This window comes from Argopecten irradians, chromosome 2 (assembly GCF_041381155.1).
Source record: "Argopecten irradians isolate NY chromosome 2, Ai_NY, whole genome shotgun sequence".
NCBI classification, from domain to species: domain Eukaryota; kingdom Metazoa; phylum Mollusca; class Bivalvia; order Pectinida; family Pectinidae; genus Argopecten; species Argopecten irradians.
In genome coordinates, this window is record NC_091135.1 from 52,399,645 (window position 1) to 52,414,588 (window position 14,944).

The 14,944-nt window shown below is 35.8% G+C and overlaps 1 protein-coding gene across 14 annotated transcripts in view; it reads left to right on the forward strand.

The window, feature by feature from the left end:
- Nucleotides 1-14,944, forward strand: part of LOC138315893 (uncharacterized) — a 61,297-nt gene that overhangs the window by 23,816 nt on the left and 22,537 nt on the right. For 7 of the 14 annotated variants that reach the window (XM_069257218.1, XM_069257219.1, XM_069257215.1 and 4 more), the window contains 4 exons: nt 1,643-1,736; nt 7,326-7,351; nt 8,196-8,276; nt 10,828-10,869. In XM_069257218.1, the coding sequence (XP_069113319.1) occupies nt 1,643-1,736; nt 7,326-7,351; nt 8,196-8,276; nt 10,828-10,869 (243 nt within the window). Of the gene's footprint in view, nt 1-944; nt 1,232-1,642; nt 1,737-7,325; nt 7,352-7,766; nt 7,929-8,195; nt 8,277-10,827; nt 10,870-14,944 lie in introns of those variants that run through there. The other 7 variants (XM_069257225.1, XM_069257227.1, XM_069257226.1 and 4 more) reach the window with 5 other exon arrangements.

Below are 14,944 nucleotides of genomic sequence, written 5' to 3' on the forward strand. Positions count from 1 at the left end.
TTGTACTCGACTGATTATACATTCATATCCATATGGTAAACATATCGGGCTGATTATCACTCATTCCTATTGGACTTCATAACGTCAAAGAAATATCAAAAGACCCCTGAAAGAAATTATGCATATTCATCCCTTATTGACACCTTGGTTTCATATTTGTCCTTGTAGTTTTTCTTTTGTTTGTAGCATAATACTTAAAAACAGTAATCGAATTGATTACCACATCAAGTATCGAACTGTCCATATACACCAATGTGTGAAGAAAGAATGGTGTTATCGATAAAAGGTGTTGGAGTAAAAGTTTGGGTCGATTGAATATATATTTAAATGCCATCTATCACGTTTGAATAAAACTGGTATAAATAGAGGAATAAGGTCGATCGATAGATTGCTAACTCTGCCATATATTTATTTCCATATGGGGTAGATAATGATTATTCTATCTAACGTTTATATCTGTGGAAGGTTGGCTTGCCCTGACACCACTCTACATGTGTAATGGGACCAACATGGACAACTTCGTCCCTTCATGCAACACAATATCGGAGGTTAAGAGGACCAATATCTACTCGTGCTGAGAAATAGATATGATTCATAGAAATGTTTCCTTCGTGATATGTTTTAGAAACTGTTGAAGAAATTCACAAATTACTTTGTACCACGATACTTATGTGTTATGTGGTGATGTGTGGCATAAGCAATAATAGACGGTTTTGTCAACAAAGTTGATTCCATGTTGATGGACTCTGGTATATCGAAGAACACGACATTTTCCTTAGACCAGGATTTCTGTAAAATACATCACGAAACGAACAAGATTTCTGTTCAATATAAGCAAATAATATATGAACATATATACTTGTTGAAGATATTATTTACTACATTGAAGAAGTTCTATGGAGAGCAATCAATTCGGTGTTTGCTCTAAATAAACCTGTTTTCATTTGGATACATCCTGAGATATAAAGGAATAATAATGTTTCAAGAGAACACATTTGGCATCAATGTGGTCATTATAACGTGTTTTACATGAACAGCCTTTGGGAGATATAGATTTGATTTAAAATAATGCCGGCAAAGTTTAGGACGATGCTTTGTACTTGAGACGGATTGCAACTTGATAAAAGATTCAATTACTTTTGAAAGAACTTTTTGCGTTTTAAACAACTACTTCGTTGAGATGATGAACAACTTCCCAGGAGGCATAACGCCGGCAGAGTATATTCGCTTTGTATGTTTTGCTTGTTATCAATTGCCGTAACAATGTTTTGAATTGTATCAAAGCTGATAGTAGTACTACAATATAAACTATATTGTGTTCTTATGATATCCATTTCCTAGTGAAGCAGCCACTATTAATGGTGCAATTGCATAGATTCATACGCCGAAGCAGTCAAAATAACTCTCAAATGCATTTTAGTTTACATATGTAGTGAAAATATGTAAAACATGTATTTTGTCTTCAAACTTGATATATTTCTATATTCATAATGATAGAAGATGACTTTTCATTGAACGTTTATTTATGTTTTATGTCTATGCAACTTTAAGAAATTTTTCAGCGTAATAAGACAACCTGCCTTTCAGTGACATATCAGGCGCGTTATTGATGCTTATACTATCAATGTTTTCCGTTTTATAGACTACACTGCAAGTCCTAGGGTGGTCATCTGGTGCCCTTGATGCTAATGACGAAATGACTGGGGAGGAGAACAATGAGAAGAACGACAAGGACAGTAAGTACTCGATATCAATCAACTTATTTGAATAGTATCATAGTTCAGTATAAAAATTGTGTACTTCACATTGTTTTCGAATTCATTATATCAGTTAGGATTATTTTCCAAATTATTGAATTATGAGGTTTACGAACTATTTTTTTCCATCCACATTGTAGGTATTTTGTTTGATCCTTTCTCTATTTTAGTGACTTTCAATACGTTTGACTCTGAACTACTCATGACCCCTGTAAGGACGACAAAACCATGTATTTTGTGATGTTGATTTGAAAATGTGTCTTCCATACTCGGGTTTTCTGTAACCCATTTTAGGTGATGTTTTCTTTACTTTGTATGTATCGTAGTGCGATGTCAGGGTTACGTGGCCATCTCTGTATATAGTATTATCGTAGTGTGATGTAGGGGTTACGTGGCCACCTCTATACTTAGTGTGATGTAGGGGTTACGTGGCCACCTCTATACTTAGTTTCTATCGTAGTACGATGTCAGGGTTACGTGGCCACCTCTATACTTAGTATGTATCGTAGTACGATGTCAGGGTTACGTGGCCACCTCTGTACTTAGTTTGTATCGTAGTGTGATGTCAGGGTTACGTGGCCACCTCTATACTTAGTATGTATCGTATGTAGTGTTATGTCAGTGGATGTCAGGGTTACGTGGCCACCTCTATACTTAGTATGTATCGTAGTGTGATGTCAGGGTTACGTGGCCACCTCTATACTTAGTATGTATCGTAGTGTGATGTCAGGGTTACGTGGCCACCTCTATACTTAGTATGTATCGTAGTGTGATGTCAGGGTTACGTGACCACCTCTATACTTAGTATGTATCGTAGTGTGATGTCAGGGTTACGTGGCCACCTCTGTACTTCGTATGTATCGTAGTGTGATGTCGGGGTTACGTGGCCACTTGTACGAATGTATTGGATACTTATACTTGATGTTTCGAATTGTTTGTCTGTGTTATTGATATATTTGCTTACCGTGATCTGACACGAGAAAAAGTGAAGTGTTATGACCCTCTGTGGACAAACTGCTCGTAAGCTTATCGTTTTCCGGGATCATGTCCTCCTCGCTGATAGGCTAACTGTCCACCTAGCCTTATCTGCTTGTTGGACGGGACATGATGTGTACATACTGTCTATACTATCCCGAAATCAAACAAGAATTACATTGTCTATTTAATGTTGAAGCCATGTCAGAGAGTCTTGTTTGTTTGATCTTGAACGAGTATATGAAACATTTTAAGACATGTATTATATCTAAGTTTGATATACGACATGTTTGTTCAACTTGCTGTCTGGAATCTAGATCAAGTTAGAACCGACTTCACATCTCTTAAGAAAGTTGACGACGATACTTTAGCCTTCAAACTGTATTACTTAACACCTTGAGATTGACGGCTTCACATCTCTTTAGAAAATTGACGAGGATACTTTAGCCTTCAAACTGCATTACTTAACAGCTAGAGATTGACGCCATCCCTTAATGTATACCCATCATATCAATACGTGTATGACATATAAATGAAGACAGGAGTATGCATGGGTAAATGCATGAAAGGTCAGCGTCTTGATACCATGTATGGAGAAACAAATCTTAATTTGTGATATGGATTTGTTTTTATATATGCTTTGTGATTCAGTACATAATATATTCTAACCAATTGTTATAAACCCTAGGATTACATTCAAGACTTTTCCTACTTTGAATTCTCACTTATTATGGCGTAACATTAGCTTGGACCTGAACTATATTTTATCGTAAATGAAAATGCTTAATCTTACGAACCGCCTGGTTCTATTTCTTTGTATATATATATACATTTTGTTTGTATGCCTTATGCTTTTGTTTAACAATTGATATCTATAATACCGTTAACTTGGTATGTAATATCATAGACAAGGGGTGCCTTTAAATTTGGTATTTTATCTAGATTTACTCGTACTTTCAAGTTTCTCGGTTTGTCGTTTACAGAAATCTGATTCAATATTAACAAATTTAAAAACAAATGAAGTCAGAAGAAGATTTGTGTGGTATTCAGTTCATAAACAAAAAGAAATTTGATCAGTTGAAAATGAAAGGCACTGTATTTCATATAGTGACATATCTACACATTCCATGATATTCCAGTTTTTGTAGATATGACAAATATTCTATAGAACTTTGTAGTTTTATTGTTTAGCTAGTTAATAACATTATTAGGTGGACATTGACATTATTAAGAATAGTACGAGAAGTTTTCTGTGAGAATAAAGACTCTAAAGTTAAGCTATTGTTCCTTTGATCTTTATTTAGTATAGAGTTTACTTAGTGTGAAATGTATTTTTTTATAAAGTATAACTGTTTTACCTGTATTATCGATACCACATTCTGTATTGAGCCATGGTTTAAATGCCCGCCTGGTATCCAAAACATTTGTCCACATTGAACACAAAGTTTGACTAATGGTTCGTCAACAGTGACAGTTAGGAATCGTTAACTCGGTTATTGATTGCTTACTTTACAAATAGGTCACACAATAGGTCAGGATGACAGGTAACACAGGCATTAATTCTCAAAACTAATCAATAAAAAGCGTAATTTCATTTCATTTCAGAAATATTTTATTAACAATACAAATATAAAGAAAATTACAAAGTATTGTTAAAAGAATTAGACAACAGGCGCAATGCCTTTATCAGTCTTCTTAAAATGTTAATGATGTTAAGGACAACTAACTTTAATAATGATTTCCCGATTATATTAATAGCAATGTATATCAAGCTTCTTGGTAAATTTGCATGTTTGTTCTGAATTATCATATTACGACTGTTGAAAAACTGTGATTGAATAAGGTATTTGTATAGAAATCATTGATAAATAAGTCATAACAACAAATTATTCTATATATATGTAAAAGAATATTTGGCATTTGATATACAAATTACAATATGCTTATCTTTTAAAAGGAGAACAATAAACATTTCTGTTTATAAATTGGATACTAAATAAAACGATTACCACATTTAAAGTTGAGTTCTTGTGTATACACTAAAGCTGTATACTTACGATACCTGAAATCAATATCTAACTTTATGCGGTAGAACTGAATAACGGTAGTACTGTGGATGTGTTGTGCTGTAGACTTGTGCTTTAAATGGCTCGTATAAAAAGGGGGTGTACGCCCTTATGTGAACTGAAGGAGAAAAAAGTTGACGTAATTTAATATGAAAACTCTTACATAATTTTAATTGGGCTGATATCTTTTAATTCACACCGACATGCATTCTGTATGGTCCTTAAAGAACTGAACAAATAATGACACGATGTTCTGACATGAAACTCAAGGTGACTCCTGATGTAACAAGCTAATTAATTCAACTGTTGGTATATCTTAGTGCAGTTGGTTACCGCTTACTACACCTTTGACATAGGAATATTAAAGAATATGGGAGAGACACCAAGAACATATATTTTGATTCCTTATTGATCTTAAAAGAAGTTATGACCTTGGACTTCGAAGACAACACATTGAACCGGCAGGTGTTCGAGCTCTTACATAGGTTGATATAAATCTAATCTCTTCAACAATATCTGAAAATGATGCCGTGCGAAATAAGATGTGTGCAATAACTCATTTTCTATCCTATAACCTACCATGGTAAATGATTATCTAGAATCCCTACTTACCACCTACCATGGAAAATCTCTACCTAGAATCCATACCGACTACCTACCATGGTAAATCTCTATCAAGAATCCCTATCTACTACCTACCATGGTAAATTCCTATCTAAATTCCATACCGACTGCCTACCATGGTAAATTCCTATCTAAAATCCCTACAGACTATCTACCATGGTAAATCTTTATCTAGATCCCACACCGACTACCTACCATGGTAAATCTCTACCTAGAATCCACACCGACTACCTACCATGGTAAATCTCTATCTAGGATCCACACTGACTACCTACCATGGTAAATCTCTATCTAGATCCCACACCGACTACCTACCATGGTAAATCTCTATCTAGATCCCACACCGACTACCTACCATGGTAAATCTCTATCTAGATCCCACACCGACTACCTATCATGGTAAATCTCTATCTAGATCCCACACCGACTACCTACCATGGTAAATCTCTACCTAGAATCCACACTGACTACCTACCATGGTAAATCTTTATCTAGATCCCGCACCGACTACCTATCATGGTAAATTTCTATCTAGATCCCACACCGACTACCTACCATGGTAAATCTCTATCTAGAATCCACACCGACTACCTACCATGGTAAATCTCTATCTAGATCCCACACCGACTACCTACCATGGTAAATCTCTATCTAGATCCCGCACCGACTACCTATCATGGTAAATCTTTATCTAGATCCCACACCGACTACCTACCATGGTAAATCTCTATCTAGAATCCACACCGACTACCTACCGTGGTAAATCTCTATCTAGATCCCACACCGACTACCTACCATGGTAAATCTCTACCTAGAATCCACACCGACTACCTACCATGGTAAATCTCTATCTAGAATCCACACCGACTACCTACCATGGTAAATCTCTATCTAGATCCCAATCCGACTACCTACCATGGTAAATCTCTATCTAGAATCCACACCGACTACCTACCGTGGTAAATCTCTATCTAGATCCCACACCGACTACCTACCATGGTAAATCTCTACCTAGAATCCACACCGACTACCTACCATGGTAAATCTCTATCTAGAATCCACACCGACTACCTACCATGGTAAATCTCTATCTAGATCCCACACCGACTACCTACCATGGTAAATCTCTATCTAGATCCCACACCGACTACCTACCATGGTAAATCTCTATCTAGAATCCACACCGACTACCTACCATGGTAAATCTCTATCTAGATCCCACAACGACTACCTACCATGGTAAATCTCTATCTAGAATCCACACTGACTACCTACCATGGTAAATCTCTATCTAGAATCCACACCGACTACCTACCATGGTAAATCTCTATCTAGATCCCACACCGACTACCTACCATGGTAAATCTCTATCTAGAATCCACACTGACTACCTACCATGTTAAATCTCTATCTAGATCCCACACCGACTACCTACCGTGGTAAGGCCCTAATTACAATCCAGACGGCGTGTGGGGTTAAGTAGGATGGACTGTTTCGTGTGTCAGTATACGATAGGTATCACTATTACATGGTATGATGACGATTCTCTATGCTTACAGCCTTGTGACAGGGATGATACTATCACAACTTCTTTTCTACCGACTGACGACACACGATCCAGCTCAGACCTTGTCTTCAATATCGTCCTCGTACAATTGTAGTATCTCATAGTCTACCAGTTATGACAATTGGTCTTTGATTTCATATGCATATTGTTCCCTCAACCGTGCTATCGTGGTAGGAAAGATGTATAATGATACCATAGTTTCCGTTCAATATATATTATAAACAAAAAGGCACCTGTCAATATGTCATCTCAAGCGGATCAAGCATGTAAATTGTATATCTCCTCAAGGTGTAATATATGTAAAATGTTAATAATGCTTTAAACTTGTCTTTTCAGAGGAGAACCTTTGTACACTGACCAAGGTGAGTGTTTTCTGACTATACTTCGCTAAGGGATCCAATTGAAAATCACGCTTAATCCGATTGTGTATTTTGTAGTTTAATGTGTGTATACAATAATGCATTAATTCCTAGACTGACTTCCTTTTGAACGATACTTACATTACAATTTGAATATGTAAAGTTCAATTGACAAAGTTAATAAGCAGGCCGGTATAGCTATATACACCGGCATGTCCGATGAGACCATTGTAAACCGTTTACGACCTCACAATAAGATCGAGCACCCCGATATACAAGTTGGCTCGGTTAAACCGTAATATATTGGGTTCAATAAATATTATAAAATGAATTATAATTAGATGGGCCGGATATTACATATATATAGGCCTAGCACTGAGGTCTGCAAGGGCATACAGTATCACGAACAGTCTTGACTATATACTTAGTACTGGAGTATCATTTATTGTTTTACCTGGAGTGCTCGCGAGGCGAGGCGTCACGCTCATTTGTATTCAACAATAAGCATAGACCAGTAAACTCTTAAGTGGAAAGTTGGAGTGTGTGTAAACGCCTTGATCTGAACTGTCAACAGTCATAGGTACTCGTATAGAGGTGTAGTTTCACATTCCAACTCTAGCTCAAATTCTAACAAACACTATGACCTGGGGAACTTCGTATGGAGTATGGAGAGGATGAGGATACGAAATACTTAAGTTAGAAGTGACTTTATAAGAAGTAGAGAAAGTAATCACTAAGGATAGTAAGGGAGGGGCAGGGAGGGACATCATTTACTGCTTTAGATGGACGCTGTTGTTAGCTACAGGATAACATGACCGCCTTATGGTATAACGTTGATTTTCGACAGTTGGAGTACCGGAGACTGAGTGATCAGGTGAGAGACGTCAGCATGAACCTTAAGAACAAGTTCCGAACATCAGCTTATCAGGTAAGTCTTTAATCTGATCCAATGTCACCTGGGGATTTAAGAGTCGCGATATAAGGTGGCTGTACAATGGTCGTGTTAGATAATCAGGGGCCTGCTTTCTATAAGGTATGTGTAGATATCAGCTGTGTAGGTATAAAGTACGAACAAATTAGGTCTGATCAAGAAACACCTTAACACGTGGAGGTAAACTGATCGTTGTGTTGTTGCTACGTAAACAACATGGCGTCCATCATAGTATATCTCAAGTGACTTTAGGTTATGAAGATCACTTGTTACACGTTTAAATGTCCCGGGTTTATATGTCCTTTACAGCTACACATTTCAGCCAACAATAGCATTCATACCTTCACTTACCACCACTATCCTCTATATATAAACATACATTTATATATGTAAAATTGTCAGAACATACCTCTTTTAAAAGTTTCATTCACAGGGAAACATGCACTTTACACATACAATATACCGTGTGCAATTAGAAATCGTATACCAAACATAGGAACTGTACAAAAAGGAACCCATTAGCACATGAATAATAATTGGAAATGCTTTCCCAAATCGACGTCAATTTAAGAACACTTTTAACACTAGCATATAGTTACTAGCATATTGTCTAGTGTCTGTTTCTGTTTACCTTATATGTGTGTGTTTAGGATAGGAAAACCTTAAGAAAGTGTCGAACGTTTGATATACCGCAGTAAAATCTTATGTCATGTCAGGACACATGGTATGTTTGTACTAGTAGTCTATGTTAGACCTAGGGTATGTTTGTACTAGTAGTCTATGTTAGACCTAGGGTATGTTTGTACTAGTAGTCTATGTTAGACCTAGGGTATGTTTGTACTAGTAGTCTAAGTTAGACCTAGGGTTGTGACTAGTAGTCTATGTTAGACCTAGGGTATGTTTGTACTAGTAGTCTAAGTTAGACCTAGGGTATGTTTGTACTAGTAGTCTAGGTTAGACTAGGTATGTTTACTAGTAGTCTAAGTTAGACCTAGGGTATGTTTGTACTAGTAGTCTATGTTAGACCTAGGGTATGTTTGTACTAGTAGTCTATGTTAGACCTAGGGTATGTTTGTACTAGTAGTCTATGTTAGACCTAGGGTATGTTTGTACTAGTAGTCTAGGTTAGACCTAGGGTATGTTTGTACTAGTAGTCTAGGTTAGACCTACGTCTTCGCTGTCTGGGCATTCAAAACCTCAATACAGTGAGTTTTATATTGATCGTACAGGGGAATGAAGAATTTCAAGTGCTTTTTCTTACGTAATACACACAAAATATCATTCAAAATATCGACATTGACTTATCCGTGTTATCACAAACCATAAAATCAATGTTATATAAATACAGCCACCAAATGAGAGGGAAATGTTATTTATTAAATATACCTAAATGTTTTTGAGAATAATTTAACTTATGTAAGCATTTCATTAAAATCCCTCTGTCCTTGCACATGCATGGGTAACCACACTGTTAATATGTGTACACGTGTATGTGTCCTTGACGAATATATGATTCGACAACCATTACCAGAAAGGCTTGCTTGCCAAATGCTTACAATATTATAAGGCAATATTTATCATATGATTATCTGGTTCAAAGATTTCAAGCAGGCATATTGTATGGGTTGTTCGTGTATACTGTACTAATTAACCATCATTAAGTTATCGATTACCTATCTTGATATTAATGAAATGATTTCTAGATGTATTAAATTGACATCACGCTCTTAAATTTATATGTAATGGTAGTCTATTCATCTGTATGTAATGGTAGCTCATGATTCACTTTAAAGGATTTGGTCTCATTCTTTTTGAGTTAAGATTTCAATATTAAGATGTAAATACTAGCTTTAATTTATATTCCGATCAGCTAGAGGGACCTTCTCTTTAAAGAGGACAACTCGATTTGCGCTCTGCTAAGAAGAGAAGTATTCTCAGTTCATCCAGCTTATATATGCGGGAAAAGAATCGGCTAGAAATTAAAAGAAGTTATGTTAAAGAGGTAGAAGCAAATCGAGTAAGGCTCAGCTTAACGGCTCTATGGTTTAGAATATTATTACAACGATTAGATTAAGCTGGGTTGAGGATGATGATTTGTTACTGAGTAAATGATTAAGAAACATACGCATCCTTGCCATGTAATTTATTGGAAAGTTTGTTTTCAGACAGACTAAGCGAACTTCAGAACAGACATTCCTCGAGTCTTCTAATGCAGTATGGAATATCAGCTAATAGAAGCATACCCCTTCTCAAATAAAATGCACCATTTTAAATTTCGCAAAGCTATGTTATGGCGGAAATAGTGAAAATTTGACAATGACCAACAAAAGTTATTTCGTATTTCCCAAGTCGATGCATTGCTTGTGATTTTCTTTATATTTGAAATGTTTTATTCATGTCGATACTGAACCCTCAACCTTTGTTTTTTATATTCACACTGATTTGTCTGGGTTTTTTTAAAAATAATTTCTACCATTCAAAATTACTAGACGAAAGCACCTCAAGGATTTCGATATTTTGTTTGATCTTCTCCTAACTTTCTTTTTAGCATTCTTCAATCATCAACATTGTTAGAACTTTTCCGTCCATGGTGAGTCGTAGAAGGTGCTGTTTAATGATGTCTGGTTCAAGTTTTGTATTCGAGTGGTTTCAAAGGTGTTTTCATCGTCGGAAACCCACGAGTTACCGCTCTGTTGTCGACTGTAAACGATAGAGCGGAGATTCGTTGGTGTCCAACGATGAGATGTTTTATATTGCTTTAATACATATATTTTTATTGTGCTACCAAATCAAAATAGAAAATGCTAATCATCAAAGGGTTAATGAACAGCATAAAGTTCCATAGAATGCATGCATAAACCTAAAAGTTGTTTAACATTATCAACAGCAAATTCAAATAAAATATCTAGGAATGTTAATAGTATATTTCCCTACCATGAGCTATTGACTTTCCATTATCAGAATGTAGTCCTTAGCACCATTAGCGATATCTAAAAGAGAGGGATAGTTCAGTACAGACTCTTCGCCTGTGTTACATCATGTCTTTTGTATTATCGATAGTTACAGTGACATATATGTCGACCTGTGATCTATTAGCATAAAGGTTCATGTAAACCAGGGGGGGTTGGGGTTATGATCGGTGTCTTGTTGACATTGTATTCAGTTGTGGATTAGGTTGTCTTGCATGTTCTAAACCTGTTCCTAACATTTATTGCAAGTCTGTTCCTACTTTTGTTATACGCGTTAATTTTATGACGTAACAGTTAATTTGTTTTTGTGTAAAGGGCCGACAACTAATAATGGTGTCCATGTAAACATCTATATATTCATTGTTTGGTTGTTTTTGATTTCAATAATTGTATTGTCCTTTATTAACAAAATAGATATTTACAAAATCGTGCGACATTCCCTTTAAGTTTGAAAAGATATAGTTGATATTTTAGATCATGAGTCGATTACATTAGTGCTATCTTGAATATCAAACAGCTTATTCAAAATTTAAGGCTACGTGTCTAAACTGTTGATCTTTTCCTGATCTTGAAATAGATAGATTAATAAAAATTTACCGTTTAAAAATAAAATAAAAAATAAAATGTCTTTGACATCATAATGGAGTTTAACAGAGGTGTACATTCAGCGTTGACCTGATGTCTGTGGTTATAACCGATGTCTTTGATTACAAGATGCATTCGCTACTTTTTTGTTATATTTCAAATCAATCGATAGATGGCTATCGCATCAAACTGTGTTTCACAGAACCACTGACCTGATCCGTATATATAAAATGTTAGAAATCAGGATTTGGTACCGTGGGAAACTTGGGCTTAATGCAATGCTTTTGTTTTGGAAAAGTAGACGTTTAACAATAAATTGTATATAGAATGCAGGATTAATCGGCTTGTACTCGGTAACGTTACTATCTTATCAGAAGATTAGATTGCCAATGCACAAAGACAACCTTAATTAAATGTACATTTGAAGACTCTTTAAATGAACGATAATCTGACCCTAAAGCCGGTGGTCTGTGGCCGAACGTGTTTGTTTACTTATTGGCAGCGTCATACATCGGCCGGGAATTAAGCATACAAAGTTGTTAATTCTTCGTGCATTTAGTTGGCCTTGTGCCGTATTTTGTCTTCGTGCATTTAGTTGGCCTTGTGCCGTATTTTGTCTTCGTGCATTTAGTTGGCCTTGTGCCGTATTTTGGCATGATGACCCAAGTGATTGGTTACAGTTATAGTGCTGTCCATATATTTCATGTTTTATAACCATGGCTCTTTCAGCAGCATAGGATGTGTAGATAATTGTTTTATTTGGCAATAATGGGCATTGATATATTATGCAATAAGATAATTATAATAATATCATACGATTCGGTAACTTCCAGTTGGGTTATTATCTTCATTGTTATATTGGTAACTTATATATTGTTTTGAGACAAGGGTTGATTTCTGTGTTTTAACTTCCGATTCAATCATAACCTATGGTCATTGAAGGGTGTAACAGTTTGGAGTGGTGGAGGCAAGCCAGAGCATTTGAGTACCTACCATCACATCGCCCTTCCGAAAAAAAACCCCAACAAAACATCGATCTAGTTCGACATCTGCCCCAAAGACTAGTGTCCATCAGCCCCATCAGCCACTCAAGAGAGAAAAACAGGAACATAAATTCAATAGATACAACGACATTATGTAAAGCGTGACAAAAGAAATACACAGCGAAGTATCTGGTCAAATAATAATAATTTTCTATTCTAGAATGTAGTATTCATTTAATTTGATGTATGTTATGGAATGATGACATATATTCATGAATTATAAAGATCCCATCGATTCATTGATTGTGTTATATGTAATTTTAATTATGAGATACATAAACTGATCTATTTTACGACGTGTTTGGGAACTATTTCCCACTGCCCCCCTCCTTATATACCCGTCCTTTTGTGACCATGATCAAACAGGCTTAAACATTATATCATACGCTTATATTAAAATAATAAGGATATACGATACATTTTTGGCAGCAACATCATGTGTTAAAAGATACTATGTCATTGTCTACATAATCCGCGACATGCATATAATAAATGTTACACATTAAATTCATGGATCAATTGAGAAACGTGAGCTCGCGAATCTTAACGTGAGTCTTTATCATGAGTAACGAGGGCGGTTTGTGTTGTGTTTACTTAACCCCGTATACAACACATATTGAGCTTCCAGGTCTAACAGGGAAGATGGAATAAGAGTTCGATATATGCCATCATTATATGTATTTAGCTGTAGTGTTTCAGTGTCAACATTCTCTATATCTTAATTAACGTGTTTGTATAGCACTAGTCCTGTGCGCAGATTTGTTTCGGAAATATTGTTCAAATAGGATCAGGATTACCCGGAGCACTTAAAGCCTAAATCTCATTGTTAAAAATCGTGGATTTTGTTCGTACGAGGTTTAATTATAATAACTGATTAAACACTGAATTTGCCTCAGCACGTGAACAGACCAGTTGAATGTTTGGAAATCGAGCTGTATGTTGAATGTAATTTGACTGGTTTAAGATTAGTACTACCTGTACAGTGTGCCTTCGATACCTGTACGATACCTGTCACAGTAACGTCTCCCATACAAAGCTATCTGTAAGACAAGGGCTCTCATCAATGTACGACATTACCCCACGTGGTGCTCGCCCTGACAGACTGGCTTCTGTCTTACCGAGTTATAGCAGTGTAACAGTTGGACCACAAGCGGTGCTGGAACTGAGGGATATATTATATATGTAGTGTATAACATTGTGGATACCATATACAACTTAAATTAAGGATAGTACGATATCACGTGTGAGGATTATGTCATGTAAAGTACTAAAATGGTGACTAAACTAGGAAATAAACGACGGAAACGAAGGTCTTTGAGGGTATGTATGGCTGGCAAAATCTGACACGATTTATAGATATGATATGGATACTTTATTCTCTATGTAATGCAAAGCAAACAGAAGTATCGGATTACCACCATAACGATGATTAATTGGACTGTAAAACTCATCATAATGTCTTGTCAGGTACAAGGTATTGTCTATATAAATGGATATGTCGGATTGTTTGGTTTTAACAGTATCTTATTAGATTCTGTAAATGTAATTGATATGACATGGATACCCTTGCATTTCATCAAGGAATAATGTTTTGAAAATAAATAATTGACATATATTATTATTTATTAATTTTGGCAATTATATCTCCGTGAGATTTGCTCACATTCATTCGTCTAGGTATGAAGATACTAGCATATCAACACTTGTTCTGTAATATTATACGTATGATACGACTTCCACGTCACTCATTCATATCATCAGTAAGTCCTTACGGTTAAAATTACTGATTTTTGTGTCTGTCTGTTAAAACAAATGGTAATGAATCAAAGTATATATTGATAATAGAAGATTCAATTAAACGTTGCTTAACTGTTCCTTAACTAATAAAAAAATCAATGTATTGACCCTGCTGATGTTTCTTCGTCCCAATGTCTGTAAAGGTAGATTGGTCGTCAATTGCCCATAGGAATGTCTGTTATAATATCGATCGATTACTGAAAAAATAACTTCTAGGAAGATTACAACCGAATCAGAACAGGCTATCATTGGTCTACACAATACAGCAATC